Source organism: Desarmillaria tabescens, assembly GCF_030435595.1.
Source record: "Desarmillaria tabescens strain CCBAS 213 chromosome Unknown EV420scaffold_43, whole genome shotgun sequence".
Classification (NCBI taxonomy): Eukaryota; Fungi; Basidiomycota; class Agaricomycetes; order Agaricales; family Physalacriaceae; genus Desarmillaria; species Desarmillaria tabescens.
In genome coordinates, this window is record NW_026848342.1 from 338,192 (window position 1) to 355,821 (window position 17,630).

The 17,630-nt window shown below is 49.7% G+C and overlaps 7 protein-coding genes across 7 annotated transcripts; 5 read left to right on the forward strand and 2 right to left on the reverse strand.

Moving 5' to 3' along the window:
• Positions 1 to 435: 435 nt before the first annotated feature.
• EV420DRAFT_1568219 (uncharacterized protein) lies at positions 436 to 1,035 on the reverse strand (the record flags this gene model as incomplete). Its single annotated transcript, XM_060474160.1, has 4 exons — positions 436 to 518; positions 571 to 691; positions 745 to 842; positions 923 to 1,035. Coding segments are annotated over 3 exons (252 nt in total), but the record flags the coding sequence as incomplete, so codon positions are not given.
• A 1,618-nt stretch (positions 1,036 to 2,653) lies between these two features.
• On the forward strand, positions 2,654 to 3,645 carry EV420DRAFT_1568213 (uncharacterized protein). Its single transcript, XM_060474158.1, has one exon. The coding sequence runs from the start codon at positions 2,676 to 2,678 to the stop codon at positions 3,591 to 3,593; it is 918 nt and encodes a 305-aa protein (XP_060326332.1). The 5' UTR covers positions 2,654 to 2,675; the 3' UTR covers positions 3,594 to 3,645.
• A 135-nt stretch (positions 3,646 to 3,780) lies between these two features.
• Positions 3,781 to 5,640, forward strand: EV420DRAFT_1767488 (uncharacterized protein; the record flags this gene model as incomplete). The annotated part of the gene is made up of 7 exons (XM_060480923.1): positions 3,781 to 3,787; positions 3,858 to 3,905; positions 3,956 to 4,587; positions 4,634 to 4,851; positions 4,901 to 5,041; positions 5,090 to 5,214; positions 5,268 to 5,640. The coding sequence occupies 7 exons, from the start codon at positions 3,781 to 3,783 to the stop codon at positions 5,426 to 5,428; spliced, it is 1,332 nt and encodes a 443-aa protein (XP_060326333.1). The 3' UTR covers positions 5,429 to 5,640.
• Position 5,641: 1 nt separating this feature from the next.
• Positions 5,642 to 7,862, forward strand: EV420DRAFT_1568231 (uncharacterized protein). Its single transcript, XM_060474161.1, is given in 14 exon segments — positions 5,642 to 6,110; positions 6,168 to 6,210; positions 6,264 to 6,336; positions 6,396 to 6,449; positions 6,473 to 6,551; positions 6,581 to 6,672; positions 6,732 to 6,827; positions 6,871 to 6,927; positions 6,947 to 7,007; positions 7,035 to 7,051; positions 7,162 to 7,233; positions 7,297 to 7,361; positions 7,415 to 7,526; positions 7,579 to 7,862. 14 exon segments carry the CDS (start codon positions 6,068 to 6,070, stop codon positions 7,702 to 7,704), a joined length of 990 nt encoding a protein of 329 aa, XP_060326334.1. The 5' UTR covers positions 5,642 to 6,067; the 3' UTR covers positions 7,705 to 7,862.
• On the forward strand, positions 7,863 to 10,348 carry EV420DRAFT_1568240 (cytochrome P450). Its single transcript, XM_060474162.1, has 13 exons — positions 7,863 to 7,950; positions 8,005 to 8,271; positions 8,331 to 8,477; positions 8,546 to 8,715; positions 8,781 to 8,832; positions 8,893 to 8,975; positions 9,028 to 9,224; positions 9,284 to 9,371; positions 9,511 to 9,681; positions 9,737 to 9,866; positions 9,918 to 9,966; positions 10,030 to 10,104; positions 10,158 to 10,348. The coding sequence occupies exons 2-13, from the start codon at positions 8,158 to 8,160 to the stop codon at positions 10,310 to 10,312; spliced, it is 1,431 nt and encodes a 476-aa protein (XP_060326335.1). The 5' UTR covers positions 7,863 to 7,950; positions 8,005 to 8,157; the 3' UTR covers positions 10,313 to 10,348.
• Positions 10,349 to 10,553: 205 nt separating this feature from the next.
• Positions 10,554 to 11,024, reverse strand: EV420DRAFT_1647667 (uncharacterized protein; the record flags this gene model as incomplete). The annotated part of the gene is made up of 1 exon (XM_060478063.1): positions 10,554 to 11,024. One exon carries the CDS (start codon positions 11,022 to 11,024, stop codon positions 10,554 to 10,556), a length of 471 nt encoding a protein of 156 aa, XP_060326336.1.
• A 1,369-nt stretch (positions 11,025 to 12,393) lies between these two features.
• Positions 12,394 to 14,804, forward strand: EV420DRAFT_1568260 (reductase AKOR2). The gene is made up of 12 exons (XM_060474163.1): positions 12,394 to 12,574; positions 12,631 to 12,913; positions 12,965 to 13,038; positions 13,087 to 13,123; positions 13,173 to 13,251; positions 13,305 to 13,380; positions 13,428 to 13,464; positions 13,511 to 13,655; positions 13,707 to 13,760; positions 13,815 to 14,052; positions 14,107 to 14,644; positions 14,702 to 14,804. Exons 2-11 carry the CDS (start codon positions 12,859 to 12,861, stop codon positions 14,368 to 14,370), a joined length of 1,059 nt encoding a protein of 352 aa, XP_060326337.1. The 5' UTR covers positions 12,394 to 12,574; positions 12,631 to 12,858; the 3' UTR covers positions 14,371 to 14,644; positions 14,702 to 14,804.
• Positions 14,805 to 17,630: the final 2,826 nt, after the last annotated feature.

A 17,630-nucleotide genomic window follows, 5' to 3' on the forward strand; every position in this document is an offset into this window, starting at 1 on the left:
CTCGTTAACGTATTTATTACGAGTACTGAAACAGGTAAATGTTTCCGACATAGATGTATACAGATGCTGACGGCATTTGTGTATACAGAGTGTATGCCCAACCAAGATTCCTAGTGAAAAAGGAAGGAATGCACTGATAACAAATCGACACTTGACCGCCAGCTCTTTCGACCCGCAAGACCTCAGATGCGAGCTCGCGCAAACTAACACGACGTCAGCTCTCAGTTAGATCACGAGGAAGGGAATAACATACCCTTATCACAGTAGGATGTCAATTTGTCGCTGCCTTGGTTCATGATCTCTATCGCAGCGTTGTCCAAAAGGTAGTCCAGAGATGTCGGCCTAGGCATGACTACCGCTTGATAGGGCATAGCAACGGAGAGAAGCTGAGATAACCTTGGATCGTGATGATTGTCTCCTGCCAGTATCGGAAACACGTCGTTCGAAGGATCTGCTGGTAATGTTGGATGATATTCGGGGGCCCTTCATTGACAAACAAGCCATCCATCCGCTATTAACTATCCATAACGTCAGAACAGTTCTAAACCGAAGAAAAAAAACATTTCACACCTTTTCGATAACGTTGCAACTAAACTTCTGGACCGACAGCGCACAGACGTTCCCGGCGAACTGACGTATAACCGCATCGCTGAAGCGATTGTCGTTCAGATCGAGGATGTGCTGAACGACCCTGTTAAAACGAATTAGTTAACGACCTACATCGGACGATGAAGATGCACTCACATAGCTACCATCTGGGTCTTGAACCCGAGTGAGAGCATTGTAGGTAATCTCGTTGATGAGCTGAATGCGCTGGTTGTCCGATGCATGATCAATACAGGCTGAAGAACACAACACCCATGACAATGTGTCACAACTTCCACGCAGTTGACGGCAACATAAACTACAGCGGATATCGTCAGCATGCGTACATATCTTCACAAAACAGCGTACCTGGCCCTTGTCCTCGGGAGCCGACTCGTTGAGATACTTCTGAATAACACGATTGCCGTTCAAGTTCTTGATGAGGACAACGGTAGTGAGACATGTAGAAGAATAATAAATTAGCTGCGACACACATTCCTGGTCAATGTCACCCCGCTTGTGCTTGGGGCCGTGCGAACCATTCATCTTGCCATCAGCTACAACATTACTAGCCCGACCCGCGACTAATCCATAACGAGATCCAGATTACAAGGCACTAAAGCAATTGGCGCTTCCGCCATGGGGTACTGCTACCCTCGAACCCGTAAGAATCATAACCGGTCGTTGTCCATCCCGCCATTAAGCCCATACACGGAGTCCGCACCATACTGCTACATGATGAATCATTAATACATACGTCAATACGCGAAATAAGTTACGAACCTGCATGGATTCTTCGAGACTCCCTTTTCATGAGTTAAATGACAAGGGGCCGTTCTCGTGCTAGGCCATGGATGTAAGCCGCGTTAGCGACGGTTGAAGGTCACCCGAGTTTACGTTACTGTCGCCGTGCTGGTGCGAACCTAGGGTGTCGGTAAAGGGGTGGAGGGTGTCTTCAACAGATGCTGAGAGTTGTTCGAAATGCTAAGTGGCGTTACTGGCACAGATCGGGTGGTAACCGTTCAAACTCTCCAGTATGATTGGTGGCGTGCCGTGACCAACCCTCCTCACGAACGTCTTCATCACGACCCAATTGCGATGGTGGCGGCGCAGATTCTCGTACAAGTTAGGCTAAAAAAAATCTGTAAATATGCGCCTTCGTGCAACCTGGAAGATGCGTACTATAACGGCCCTGGAAATGGTCCTCTTGCGTGTCGTCGCTCTTGGGGCGCATCCGCCGTCGATCAAAAATCGGGGGTGGAGGAACTTTGTCACACAAACCCTGAAGAAATTCCTCCAATCTGCCCAGCCTATAGCAAAGATGGAAGCGGTAGTACAGATAGCGAGCCTGTGTATGTGCCGGTGCTCGTATACGAGTCTATATAAGAGCGGGGATCAGAGGATGACCACGCTGAGAGCGCGTTTTCCGTTTCGTCGAGCTCATCGTCTAAATTGTTGAGGTTCGCCTCGACTTTGTCAGCAGAATCTCCCTCTTCCCAGGGCCCCTCAGTATAGGAATAGGAATATGTTCGCGATCCGAATGGTGAAATGTTTACATGGCGCAGGGTGTGGACAGAGTCTGCTGTATGGGAAGAATTTGGAGGTCAGCGCACTGTCAACAGAAAAACGATGCACGCACCTGAGCGTGAAGAATATGATAATCTTGAAGGCGACATCGGTGTTGCTGATGACGATAATGTGCTGTAGGTCCCATACCGGATAGGAACCGCATGGACTGGTTGACTGCAGGGAGTCAGGGACAGGCGACATGGGAGCACCGCTGTCTGAATACAAACACGTAGGATATGATTGGTTCACAGTGGCTGGCTGCCAACTGGATGGAAGGGTGTGCGGACATACTGGACTTGTTGAAGGAAGGCAGCTTGGGTCGTGGTGGGAAGAGGAGAGAGTGAATAATTCTGAATATGACGGAAAAGCGGGACATGACGGGAGTATGATCACGTGACCATTGTGAATCACGCGTCGCGCGAGTCCCTCGATTACATAACTGGAGCATCTATACACAGACCAAATTCCATCGTTCTATAACGAAACTCAGTGGTGTCACCTGCGTAAATCAGTGGTATAGGATGCTTCCTCTGGATCATACCGACTCTAGTAGCGAGGTTTTGACCATTCTCGGGCTACCTGAAGCTGGGACTACTATCAGTTCCATAACATATGTCAACTGGGCGCACCTTCCAGAGTGGATCAAGGACGTGTTGGGTGACGATTGGCGCACAATCGCGAAGACGGGGTATGTTGGTGTGACAGAGACGACCGCAAGTGCATGCTGGCGGCTGGAACGACAGACAAGCACTGAGACATCGATCAGTATTGATGTCCACGTTGCGTCAGAGATAGATGCCAACGGGGTCTTGGACATGGCTGCTTCTAAACAGGCTGCACTTCGCAAGCTTGCAAGAATCATCACCAGCACTTCTCGTGATATTAGGGATGTATGGACTCGCGGAGAGCTTGATGAATTTGGTGAGTATTCCGTGCAGGACCTTGACGGTGGACGTTTTGTCCTTGTCGCAGGACAGACGGTATTGGATATACGTGATCGTGGGTCCATGTATTTGACGGCAGAGGCTTTTGAAGGCTACGCCCGCAAGCTGTTGGAACATACAGTTCGCAGGGACAGTCCACCCCTGACTGCACCCGTCATCAAGCGAGGTCCATTATTATCCCTGACCGACAAACACGACGAGTCCCACCCGAAAAAGATCCAGATTCGTTCTGTCATTCCACGATTTTCCCTTTGGTTTGAGTTGGGAAAACCCATTGCCGCCGCCGATGCTATTGTTGAGGGGTCTGAGGACGCCATTTCACTTGAAAGTCGTGTAGTTGAGGAGGACGTTAGGGTGAAGTTTACATTTGCAGTCGCAATGCCGGGTCACCATCTTGTTGAGGTGCATGCAATTTTTGCAGACTCGGAAACAATGGTTTCGACGTCACAGATGTTTGAGGTTGAGGTTATTTACACAAGGAGGCAGACACATTAATGAAATAGCGAGGCGCGTAAACTGTAGTTGTATCACGAAAACTATTATTTTAAATCAGAAACATTAAATAACTTATTATAACTTCGCGTTAGACTCGGGATTTTCATCTTACGTCATCCACGACGCTCCAGTGTCTACGCCGTCTGAACGTCATTCCCTCCAATATTGTGACGTCAGCATTGCAACGATGCGCCGTATATATACCTCAAGTCTCGTGAACTTTCCTTGTCTATCACCATGAAACCCTCCATTATTTATTGGCAGCCCTCGCCGTTGGCGCCCAGGCGTCGTGGTTCGGCTCTGACAAGCCTCGTACGTCCCCAAGGCAATAAAGGAATCTATAGCTGACCTCTTGTATGCAGAATATACGGAATGGTCGAATGAAGATCTCCAAAAGTGGCTTAACGACCATCACATCAATACACCGTCTCTTGATACATATTCTCGCAATGACCTCCTTGAGCTCGTCAAGTCGAATTGGAACGGTGCAGCTGCATGGTCCTACGACCAGTACCTCTCGGCGCAAAAGTCTTTTTCGACGCTGCGCGATTCGGCGTTTGATACCTGGGATGAGTCTCGGCTTCGCGAGTTCCTATTGGAGCAGGGAATTGTTGCACCGAAGGGACACAAAGAGGAGCTTGTCTTGCTCGCCAAGAATCGATACAAGTCTTACACAGATGCCGCCAGCTCTTTCGCATCTCAGGCTAGCGTGACGGCGAGCTCCGCGGTGTACGGTAACGCTCAGCACCAGGCGACGCAGTCGGTGTCTAGCATTGTGGCCCAAGCAACCTCGGGCGTACTGAGGGCCATGGACGACAGCAAAGACTACGTGTATTCGACTTGGGACGACAATCAGCTCCGAGATTACCTCGTGCAGAAGGGCGTTCTCAAGACAAAGGCGGAGAAGAAGAGGGAGGAACTTCTCGCTATGATGAAAGACGCGTACTACAGTGTGGTTGACCCAGTTTGGGAGGGATGGAGTAATTCTTTCATCGTATGTTTCAGGCCTGTTTCGCTTTTCCGTTTGCTCATCATCGTAGTATGAATGGCTTGCCTCTCACAATGTCCTCGATGGCCGTTCCGGATTAGAGAAGAATCGCGACGCGCTTTTGGCTCAAATGTCCAAATACTACTATACTCCTAACTCTTACTTTTGGGATACTTGGAGCGACAGTGACCTCAAAGCGTGGCTAGTCGAGCATAACATTATCAAGGACGATGCCAAGATCAAGCGGGAAAAGATGGCCAAGCTCATTCAGTACGTGTAGCAATTTCATTTAAGATCTGCTTGTTTAATGACCTTGCAGAGACAATTACTACAACACACATGATTCGTTTTGGAACGCTTGGAGCGATTCTCAACTCCGTCTGTGGCTCATCGACAATGGTTATTTGCGCTCTGACGCGCAAGTCAAAAGAGACGAACTCGTAAAGTTGATGAATCAAAAGCACGTCAATTCTATTTCCAACAAATTCGTCCTCTAATTTATATCTAGGTACTCTGACGCATCATCACGCGCCGCGGCTTATCTCACCTGGCCCGATGCACGGCTTCGTGCTTTCCTCCGAGAACACGGCATGAGTGAGAAAGAGCTTCCTACTTCTCGACCGGGTTTGCTACGTATGTACTCTTCTTTTCATCATCACGGATGACGATCTTAATTCCGACCGCAGAGGAAACGCGTATCAGGTATTCGCAAAGCAAGTCTGGGGCCCAATCATTGTTCAACTCGATTAGGGATATTGCTTACGCGGCTGGAGAGAAGGTAACTCAGGTGTGGGAGATGTTGACTGGTAGCGCCGAGGAGAAATTGCAGGAGGGTAAAGGCTGGTGAAGAAGCTCGGACGAAGGGTAAGCAGGAGTGGGAAAAAGCAACAGCAGAGGCAGGTCAGGCGACGAAGAAGGCACAGGAAGAATTGTAGAGCATCAGCGCAGACAGAGTTTTGTAGGTTATGTCGAAGTAGCACAATATTGTACATTTTCTCATTTGAAATCACGTGGAGACGTTGAAAAACAGATCGTTTACGTACGTTGAACAAGAATTTCAACAAGGCCCATGACTCTTCCTTTTCTATTCTCCCAGGGCGCTAAGGAAACCTTCTGGCTATGCTAAAAAGGATCTGTGGTAACGGAAGACTGCCATATCAGAGAAGTTTCGTTGCAAAGCCGATAAACTCTCTTCGGCCTCGAAGACCGCATCTGCTTGGTCCCCTTACGAGATAACTATCGTTTTTGCACTCTCGTACCCTGGGTTATGGACTCCAGTACTCTCCCAGCCAATCCTATCACTGTGGCGTACCATTTCGAGTCACTTGTGCCCGTTAAGCGGACTCTATCAAAGCGTGTCGTTTTCTGATATCAGAGTGGCTCTTCTTCCTTTTCTCGACTTACTCGATGGCCCGGGTGGGGGCTCTCGAGTTTATATCTACCGTACTCCGGGGTGCCTCTCTCCCTCTGAACCTCAACCCCCACCATGGTCGACTGGCATTCCCCCGAAGTCCTCCAGGACAATGCTCGTGAGTGCAGATCTCTTCCTTTCTCTCTCTTCATGATCTCAACGCAGAACCCTTTAGTGGCGTTCACCAAAAGCATACATTGCCTCATTGGTCTATACTTGTCAGTTTTTGGTATCATGGTTCTGCCGGGTTGAATCTCATGTTCTTTTGAAGATGGGAATTCGTCAACACCCTTGACTTTGATTGGGCGGTGATCAGTGGAGAGCAAAAGTTCCGGTGGCCGTTGGTAGGTCTTTGATCTTACTCTCAATCTCTCTCTCTCTCTTCCAAGCTTACCCTTGAAAGTTTTTCTATTTCTACGCTCGTTATGGAATGCTTGGCGTGTTGATAGGCTTGTGGGTGTTTTATGAACCGTCGAACAGAATCGGCAATATGCTTATTTGAGTGTAGTGCTGTTCGCGTTAAACGTGACCAGAACGTTGGGTTACCTTCCAATTAAAAGTGACGCACTTTGCTAATGTGCGTTGTAGGCAGATACATTGTCAGGGTCCTTTTCCTCTTCATTCAGATTGTAGGGGAACACTTGTCTTGGAGTCGCCAGTATCAACCTTTCCATTCGCACGTAAGTTCATGAATCTCTCCCCTCGCACCCCCTTCTTAAACGTCTTGTTAGTATCGCAGGTTTGGGGTCAAAGCCTATATGTAACCGTTCCCCTCGTAGCGTTGATCTGCGGCCAGTTTGGTATTATTCTGAAATCCGTGACCAATGTCCACTGCGTCCTTCATTTTTGGATCGGGTTGCAGTATTGATAGTACGGAGTCGACGTTGTTCGCGGCGATGTATCTCTACACGATGGGAACGGATTTCATCTGTGATGTGCTTGATGGTGTATAAGCTGTGGTATAAACGGCGTCACCAGCATAAGAGTAGGATCATGAAGTTGATGTTCGTCGATGGTTTGGCATATTTGCGCTTGGCGTGAGTGACTAGTTTGTTATATGTAAGTGATGTCGGACATAGCTAATCTTTCCCTAGATTTGTGGTCAATCTCCTCGCAGCGGTGTGTTACCTCATGAAGATCTATGTCAACGCCCTCTTAATTCCTCGCAGATATTTTCTCTCTTGGATCTTAACGACGTTATGAGCGTCATTGCCGATGGTCCGGCTTCAATTCTGGCTACGGTGCGAAGCGTTTCGTTCAATTTCATCTTCTGTGTACCGAAATGTACTCATGGCCTACTCCAGGTAGCTTCTTGCCGTGTGGTACGTCGATTGTACCGGTTCCGAGGTCCTGGCGCCGAAATATACAGGTCAATTACTCTCTGACGCCTTGCTACCCAGCTCTCACATACTGCAATTTCAGTGCTAGCGGTGGTGATACATCGAGCGGGCTTAACAATAGGACACATCCACTGAGTCAACAAGCGCGGATTGACGTCCCCGCAAAGACCGCAGTGGCCGGTGTACATGTGCAGGTAGGGTCTGTCCTTCATATTATGCACGGCTAGTTCATACATTCCGGCGTAGATGCAAACCTTCACGGAAACATCATATGGTACCCCCGGAAGCGCCAAAGATCGCGAGATTGCTGGTGAACTATTCGATAGGGATTCCTCTGAATCTGAGCTGAAGCGCAAGTCCGCGGGATACTAAACGATTACGAAACGACTAGTCATGTTTGTCTTTTTTTCTACCTCTGCAATTTCCTACTTCTTTGATATCGAAATACACAAACATTACCTGTTCAAGCGAAATTTGACAAAGATGATGTGTGGTTTGTGCGTATCTTCTTCCTCAGTGATAAGCGATGGACTGCGGCGTGCTTCTTTGACGCTGGGTTCAGCTCTACAACCAAGCAGATGCTCCATTAAGTCTTCCGTTTGAATGGAGTATGGGAAGGTGCGTGCGTTCCTTGCCTACCAAGGAAAGAAATATTAATATCACGCTTCCTAGGATATCGAGGAGAAATTAAGTTAAATGCAAACTTGCAGCCGCTTCTTTACAAGCAAATGATTGACTATGTATGGGATGCTGTTCTCTTATAAGCTCTGGGATGTCCTTTCTTCCTTCTCAGCATACATCATCGCTTTCTGCTGATCCCCTCCGATGCCAGCCTCATTGCTAAGCAATCTTTCTTTGGCTTTTCTCATTTCTGTGGCTGTGATTGCCTACCACTGCGTCGAACGCCGGAATAGGGCGGTCAGCAAGCTCCAATGCGCTGTAAGCTATTCTTTTGGTCGAGCTCATGGCTGAAAACCAATTACTTATAATGTTCGTAGCCGTTGGAGCAAGCTCATTGGCTTTGGGGGCATGAATACGCTATTTGGTCTTCAGAGGCCAACGTTAAGCACTCCCAGCACAGCAGGTGGGCCACAATTTTAGGACCCTTGTACAGAATCAAAGCACCTCTCTTCGGAAATGATGTGGTACGATTGAGTCATGCGCCACACACGGTCCGCCTTGTTTTAATACGCTAACGTTTTTCATTTCTTAGGTTGTTACCTCGGACAACACGGCTGCTCAGCATATCTTGCAACACTGCTATCGATATGTCAAGGCGCCAGAGTTCCGACCGACAGCTGAGAGGTGGTTGGGCAAGGGTGTAGTTTGGGCTGAAGGGGACGAGCATAAACATCAGAGAAGACTGCTCGCTCCAGCATTCACGTATGTTTTCTGTGATAGATCTATGTAACTCATTCCTTGACTTTTGTACTGACCGACTGTCGCAGGCTTGCTGCAGTAAAGGGAATGACGGACGATGTCATCGCATGTGTAGAGAGGGTATCCTACCGTCACTTTTTTCCGATGAAAAACCGTAAAACTAATTTCGGTGCTTCCCAGACTGCGATAAGGCTTTCCAAGCACCTCGCTTCACAAGGCGGTGATGCAGTTGTGAACTTGTCTCCATTCATCTCGTCATGCACGTAAGTTCTTCGTTGCCTTTTGTTGTTGAGCGCCACTTATCTCGTTCTTCAGTCTCGACATTATCGGCCGCATCGCGTTTGGTCACGATTTTGGTGTGGGGATATCGGAGGACGCTCAAAACATCGCAAAGTCATGGCACCACGACGTGCTCCTGGCGCACACCTTTGCGGGATTCTTCGCGCCGATTCTGCTAGTCAAGTTTCCATGGATTCAGAAGCTTCCGATAGCGGCGCTGAAAACAGACGGCAGTCGCTAAGCAAGTTGCTCATCGGATTGGGATCACAGATCCTGAAGGATAGCGCCGCAGAGAGCTCTGGGAAGGATATCCTTTCGATACTGTTGGATAATCAGAAGCACAACAGGAAAGAGAGCGAGCGGTTGTCTGATGAGACTTTGTTGGCGAACGTAAGTCCTAACCCTTCCTCCTCCGTTTGTGGACAAGTTCACGGCGTCCGGTTACTAGATATCGACCTTCTTGTTAGTTACTACTCCTACTGCGCGGTGATGCCTCCAAATCTGATATCATCCTTGTAGAATGGTCGGACACGAGACGACTTCGTGCTCCATAATATTTAGCCTGTACGAACTAGCCGGTCAACCTGATGTCCAAGAAAAACTTCGCCGAGAAATTCACGGACTCGGAAGCGATTTGAATTACGACAGTATCAGCAACCTCTCATTCTTGGACGCGGTAATCCGGGAAGGGTAAGTATATGATGGATACCCACCTTTATTTTTATCTCACGGCAACGAATAATAGACTTCGTCTCCATGCGCCGTCTGCCCGCACGGACCGTGTTGCCCTAGAAGATGATGTTATTCCCCTTAGCAGGTCCATCGTCACAGCGAAGGGACAAACCATCACCTCGCTTCCCATCAAAGCAGGCCAGGTACGTCCGTCGAGATAAGCATAGGCTTAAACCCACCCGTTTTCTATTCAGATTATCCAAATTCCCACCTCAGTATTGAACACTGATCCGGAGGTGTGGGGTCCCGATGCTCATGTCTTCAAGCCCTCGCGCTGGCTTGAGACGGTGATACCCAACTGATCAGCTTCCTCGAGGGACCTGATGAGCGGGATTGCGTCCTTCCTCGATGGACCACGGAACTGTCTTGGGTGGAGGCTTGGTGCGTATTCGATGGACCTGAGCTCTGATGGAAGTTGACTCTCCATTCCGTAGCTGTTCTTGAGTTCAAGGTGATTCTAGCGTTATTGATCAGGGATTTCTCCTTTGAGCGAACCGGCGCGAAAGTGGAAGAGTTCAGGGCAGCGACCACACAGGCTTTCGTTGGAGACGAAGTGATGATGCCCCTTCGTGTCAGTTTGGCACAGTAGCATTCATAGCAGAACGATACATTAAATAATACTATTACTCGAATCATAATTCTATGCATCTTCCTCTCCCAAAAATCTTCGAGCTGCGCGGACAATGTCGACCCTATGTTACAGGGATGTCGGTGCATAGAGGGGGTAGCTATATATACGCCTTTGCAGGCGGAGCGGCGGCTCTGTTTGAGCGACGGCGGGCGAGGCCAATGGGATGCATCATCAAGACACGGCATATTCCCTTTCCCACTTATCCCTCTATAGTAACTTCCTCCGGGATGGAGTCCAAATCGGAGAGGCGCCGGCGGTGCCTGCTCTGCTTCACCCGACGGGGCTTAGGCTTCACTGGGAGCGGCAGCGGCGTCGAATAGATGATTTCCGGGATATACGTGGGCTGCAACGGCGCGGAGGAGTAGAAGATGAATGGTTCCTCGTCTTCTGGGTGGATGTACGGCACCGAAAGGAAAGGGGAGTTCGAGCGAATAGGGTCCTCAGGGAGGTGAGGGGTGGTGATGTAGGGTTCCCCGCGAGCGGCTGTGGTAGGTGCTCCCCAAAGCGACTGCTTATGCTCCTGCTGCACCCGCACCCACGCCTCTACGCGCTTGTCTCCCTCCCGCTTTTTGATAAAGTCCACCCTGGCGATTCGTTGTGCGGGCGACTCGAGAAATGGGAGCTGGCGCCCGACATTGGTATACGATGGTGAAGAGATGGCGTTGGACATGGTAGTAGTGGTGGTGATGATGATGGTAGAGAGATCGCCCTTATAAAAAATGAAAAGAGCGCCCGCAGTCTTGGTACCCCTTTATATAGCTGCGGCAAAGGGATCGTTGACTGCCCTGAGTCATCCTGTGTTACGAATTACACATGTTTCCATGATACAGCGAATCTCGCCCGGGAACCCTTAATGTTCAACCAAGACAGACATCTGATTCACAGACGAACTGCTTTAGAACTTTCGAGGCTCTGCACGGAAGAAAGGAGCAGATTCAGCCGGTGGATCCATTTTTAGCCGATCACGAAGAGATTCAGATATAAGATGGAATTGAATTTCGCTCGCGGAAGCAAAAGTGTCTGTACATACAATGAGATACAATGCCGTGGGCTTGCAGGTGCCGTTCCCCTTCGAAACTGGATTGTAGAGTAAGAACAGGGCTCTATTCAGTGAGCCCTGTTCTAGCACCTATTTTGGCTGCCGTTCCATCAAATGTGTTGCAAGGGGCCGAGATGCGATGGAACACGTACACGCCACAGACTATACCTGCGGCTCAACTGATAAGATGAGCATGAGATGCTGCCTGATGCTGCGCCAAGAGTGTTCACCCTTCCGGAGTTCCTCGTCTTGATGTAACCCGGGGTTGGGCACCAGACGTGATACATACAACAGTCGAACTGAAGCACGAAAAAACTGTCATGCTCGCTGCGGCAAATAGAAAGATGTCGCTTTCCCGCTCGTCAAGTGTAGACAGACCGACTGTCGTATCCGTATCCGAGAACGGGGGAGGCCGCTGGTATATCCGGTGAGAAAGCTGTACTATTCAAGGAGATCATCGCCCGCAGGGATGGTAAATCACACTTAGAACTGGTCCTTGGGGACTAGATGTCAAAAGAAGCTTCTCCCGTGGGCTCAGGACTCTCCTTATCAATGGCAGGACCTGTCATATGTTCACCAGTATTCCGTTCTTTAGGTGGCGAAGAAGCAAACGGAATGGACCTTGGCTCGGCTGCGAGAAGATTAGCCTCGACCTGCAGGCCGCTAAGGACGGTCCTAGAGCAGCTGAAATGTCCTGAGGAAAGCATAAGAGGTTTACTGAGAGAAGTTGGCGGAACCGTCGTCAAGAGTTGGCGAAGTTACCATTAAATAGACAGACGTCGGCTAGAAAACATACCGAGCACGACAACCACGGAGTGGCGCGAGAAGTTCTGTAATGAAAATGAGTCGTCAGACGCGTCAACTTCCGCTTGAAACCGCCAACTTGCCGCTAACGAAGGCGGCGATTCGGATTCCGGAACGGATCCGAACGACGCGCTATTCACGTGATGCGACACAGCCACGTTACGACAACCGTCCGACTGGCGCCTGTAAGTTTAACACCACCACCATCTACATCGTCGCGCCTCCAAGGTATCCCCGTCTATCTTTATTCTCCTCAGCGCATCGCCATTGAGGCATGGGTCCGTGACGGTATGTCTGGATTTAGCTATTCAGTGTTGGTACGTCGATGAAAGAGAAGAGCTACCATATTGTTACGGGCTGGGCTACACTCTTACGATGTGTGTCACTTCCTTTTCTTTGTTATGCTTTCCACCATGGCTTATTGGCGTGCTAGGCTGCCGCTGTCTTCTGCTGCCAACACGCAGAACGATATTGAATGATATCGCCGAGCGGGATCCTGACGGATCAATGCGGTCCACCTACGTCATTTAGGCAAGGCAGGGATGACGCGTCCGGCATGGGAGAGCGATATGTAATCCTTTTGATTCGTCAGACACTACAATGCCGCTCGCATATATATAATCTGAACGACATTCACCATATCTACTCGTCGACTTGAAACATGGACGTATCCTGCTCAGTGAAATTGAACAACGGTGACTCGATTCCAGTCCTTGGTGTGTACATCAGCCTTTCCTTGGTTTGCAATGCTGACTGCCTGGGTGTAGGGTTTGGTGTTTGGACTGGGATGGATCCTGAAGCACAGCGAGAGTCCGTAGAGTGGATACAAACAGCTATCAAGGTGCGCGAAGCATTGACCTAGCATGAATTTCTGCTAACGTCCATGTAGGCTGGCTACAGACACTTCGATACAGCCCTGATCTATGGTGCGTGGGTTAGGTTGTGAATTTTCGTCCTGCATTGAACTTTCCTCAGGTACGGAAAGGCCCTTGGGAGAGGCGATACGCAAGTCTGGTGTCCCGCGGGAAGAGTTCTTTATTTGTACCAAATTTCCGTGAGTCTGGACTCTGCCTTTTTGGATGTGGGAGCTCAACGTGTCGTTTGTAGGTGGAACTATCACGGCAGAATTATAGAGTCATTGAATGAAAGCCTGGAAAGTTTAGGAACGAACTACGTAGATTTGGTACGTCTACTGCGGCCGATCCCGTACTTTCATTCACCCCGTCGTAGTTCTTGATGCACTGGCCCCAATATGTCGTTTACGAGAGTAAGACCTTTCCCCCGGTGATCTCTATCAATCTGATTTATCCCAGAGGACAACTTTCTTCCTCGAAATCTTGATGGGACACTCCGCGTGACTGAAGAACGGAATTTCAACCAATCATGGGAGGTAATGGAGAAATTATTGGAGTCGGGAAAGTGCAAGGCGATTGGTGTCAGCAATTTTTCTATCAAAACGTATGTTTGACGGTCTACTGTTGCTTGTAACCTTCACTCACAGCTGAACAGATTGGAAAAACTTTATACGACGGCCAAGATCATACCTGCCGTGAATCAGATCGAGTGAGTCAGACTAGTATGTTCGCGTTTTCTGAAACTTGATCTGCGAGCGAACAGGTTGCATCCGTATCTCGTTCAGGAAGAATTGGTAGAGTATTGCCGAGGGAAGGGCATCGTTGTTGTGGCGTACACTCCTTCGGGTACGGATGTCGTTAGGAAGGATCCAGTTATCGTCGAGCTGGCGGCGAAATACAATGCTACGCCAACACAGGTGATCTTTGCATGGCATCTTGCACGAGGTGTGGTGATTATCCCGAAGAGTGCTGATGAGGGCAGACAGAAGGAGAATAAGAAGGTAGGTTGTCATGGCTGTTTTGGTGTGAGTGTTTCTCATAGTTTCTGCACCTAGCTTCCGGTCTTGGACCCTGAGGACGTGAAGAGGATTAGTGGTCTGGATCGGAATGACCGACTGTGTAGTAAGCACATGGAGGTGAACGGGACGCTTTGGGGTTGGACATATGAGCAGTTTGGTACGTTTCTATCGCTTTTCTGCCTTCTTTTCTCTTATGGGCATTGTAGGATGGGCGTAGTTGTTCAATTGATGGGATCTGTCTTTTCTCGATATCTAGAGCTACTTTGTTGGATTCGACACCTGCGCAGATATAATGTCTAGCTGTCACAGAGTAATGATCCTTGATCTGTCTGCAGGTCCCTTTACCTCACTTGTAACATCTATCACAAAGCCTAGTCACCTCGCTCGTCAAGGTTATCTGGAACCAGTTATTGCCTCGCGTAGACGCAAAAAGATGGTACTGCCACAGCCATCGGTGCCGACGGCATTTTCTGCCAGAGGCAACCCTTTTCTCAACTTCGCCTCAAGAGTCAATATTCGAAGTATTGGCAAGCACAACAAAATATTTGTGCGGCACGTATATACCATGCTGAGTGTATAGATTTTCCATAGTGCTTACAGACTTCATTGCGTATTTGACTAATGAATCCAGGTGCGTTGTGGCATGTGATCTGATGTGTCAGCCAAACAGGGGCCTGTTACAGGGCCAATGCGAGGCAACGGAGACAGTCACATCTTGACTTTCTTCTACCATGAACAGTTTAGCATTGAGGCCAGATTGAGTGGGGAATTGCTGAGAGTTTGGAATTTTCTATTTTCTGATCTTTTATAGAATATGCAGACTTCCGAACAATTTCTTTCTCTAAGATATCTGCATTCTACTATTCTCCTATTTATTGTAAGATCATCTTTTGTTTAAGTCAAAACATGCTGTTTGATGAAATTTTCTGCAATGATATCATAGCCTCGAGATATCTTATTGGAATTCTTCCATAAACGAATAGCACTTCTCCACTCTGTCTGGTTCTTGCACTGTCCCAGAGGATCCCCAGTTTGATAAAGTTGTACTCTCCCTATATACCAAGTTTCTGCATCAGCACTCCAGTATCCAACATCCAATCCTGAGCCATGAAACACAGTTACTTTTGGAAAAAAAGAAACATCTTGTGTTGGGCTACTACAAGTCAAAGAATGATTGTAGACTTTATAGACATGTTACGGATTATTCTTTTCCTTTATTTCTTTTCTTTTCTTTTCTTTTCTTTTTCTTTAGTCAGCCGGATTACGTGGTGCGCGATCATCACGGACTGACTGCGCAGCGGTATTTTTAGAATACTCACGTGTATTTAAGTAGAGCCTCAGCTGGTCTGAACCCCAGCTTCGGCTAAGGTTAATTCTACCTAACATCGAACTCCGTTCTTCGTGACTATCTGTCCCATCGACTTACGTCGCCTTTGACTTGCTAAAGCGTCGTCTACCGAAGTGCGAGTAGCGACCTTAGCTCGATCTAAGTCGATTCAAGTTAGTGGCTAACATTTAGCCGAAGCTCGCCTTTGGTTGCCCAACAAACTTATCGTTGCCCAACCCACACGTATCCAACATTCGTCCGATACACTTTCTTGTTGCAGTAGTCCTTTGGGTAATCCCCTTCCGCCTACTCCTCCTAGTGCTTGTGATCGACCTGATTGTTGAATTCATCTTATTCGACGACCTCATCCTTGCAGTCTTTGTGACTGTATACTTAACCTTTGTCCTAATCGGACTCGGAATAGCAGCAGTGTTACTAGCAAGCCTGCTAGTTGCCCTGTACGTATTATATCCCCGCCTCGTTTAAGGACACCACGTACCCAAACATTAAACCCTTCATTCTCGCCCTCCAACTCGCTTCCCTGTTAACAATTGCATTGTTGATAGTGACGAGTTCTCCATCCGACAACTCTTGCGAGATCCAGCTGATGAACGGTTCCAACTACGTGACCGACCTCAGCTTGATCATCGCACTTCTCATTGTGCTCACCATCCTTGCTGTCTACCAGCTTGCATGGTCCATCGTCGACTTACGCCACGGATAGATTCCCGGACGAATGCCCTGGTCCGAATCCATTCTCGCCGTCTTCGCGACTTTTTTACTCTTTTTATTGTCCATTACTTTATACCGGATACACCGTTGTTTTCGACAACAAAGGCGGGTCCGCGCACAACTCCCGTTTCATTACATCCCCAGCACCCCGGCGTACCCACCGCCGGTAATTCACATTCCCTTGGCATCACAGCAAACAATTCAGGATGTCGAATCCAGCGCCTCCAGGAGATCTGGAGAATCCCTCTACACATCGTCGCGACCCAGCTCGCGATCCTCCGAGTCGAGCACCGACTCCTACAGAAGCGCCTCCAGCGCAGCAGTCGACTCAATCGACATCACCGATACCCGGGGGGTACTCCTCGACCGAGGAGACTCGCCCTTACCAGGTCTCTTCGACCAGCCTCCAATCCAAAGCGAGTCTGGCGACGACGGAGACAGAAGACAAGGCACCAGGCCTCTGGTCACGGGCGAAGAAAGCCCTGACACCGAGTTCGAAGGGGATGAGCTCACCGAGTGGGAAAGAACCAGACTCGACGACCTCTACCCGAGTGAGGAGGAAGATGCCCCCGATACCGGAGGCCCCTCGAGCGGGAGATCCCACTCAGGGTGGGGACACCAAGGAACGTGGAAGGAGGTCCGCGACAAAAGGATTGCAGCGGACGACGCCAGAGACCGCGCGAGGATTGTGCGCAACCGAGGTCGCCGAGACGACTTCTACGACGATCCCGGAGAGCTTAGCCTCGGAGCCTCCACGGCTACCACCGGTACAGCTGTCCCACAGCCTGTTCCAAGGGCCTGGCCAACCGATAGAGGCCCCCCAGTCGCCTGGTACCCCGACACCAGTTGGGTCTACGCCGACGACGGGGAAGAGGCTCCTGTGGCCGGAGTCGCGCCCGACGGAGAGCCCGACCCGATCCCTGAAGGGGCCGAGGTCCCAGTACTCCCTGCCCCCGTCCCCTCGCACGAGCCGACGAATGGGGAGCTTTGGAGCGAGTTCCCAGACTACGGTCCCAACGAACTTGGAACAATTACCGCCTCCGAGCGACTCGCCGGAGTCTCAGGTTGGGAGCCGTCCATCTCGTCGAGAGCCTTCGCCGACCCCGTCCCTCTATCCCAGCGCCCATGGCCACTCTTATATCACACGTACGTCGAGTCCCTCGGACTCCCTCGAGATGCCCGGGAGTCCCCAGAAGTCCAGGCCAGAATGGACCGAGGCCGAGCGCACGATGCACGCATCCGACGCGCCGAGGAGGACACCCTCCATGGACCTAACGGGTTCTGGGACTTACCCGTCGAGCCCGACGCCACGCCCGCCGAGATCGACAACCGAATACGAGCCGCTGCCGTTCGCTACACCGGATACGCCCGAAGGGCAGGAACAGACCTCGAGGCGAGGGCCCGAGCCTGGAGAGTATACCAGGAGGAGATCTCCAACGAGGACTCAGACATCGGCAGGTGGCGGCGGAACAGGGAGCTCGACCGCCTCGCCCGAGAGAGA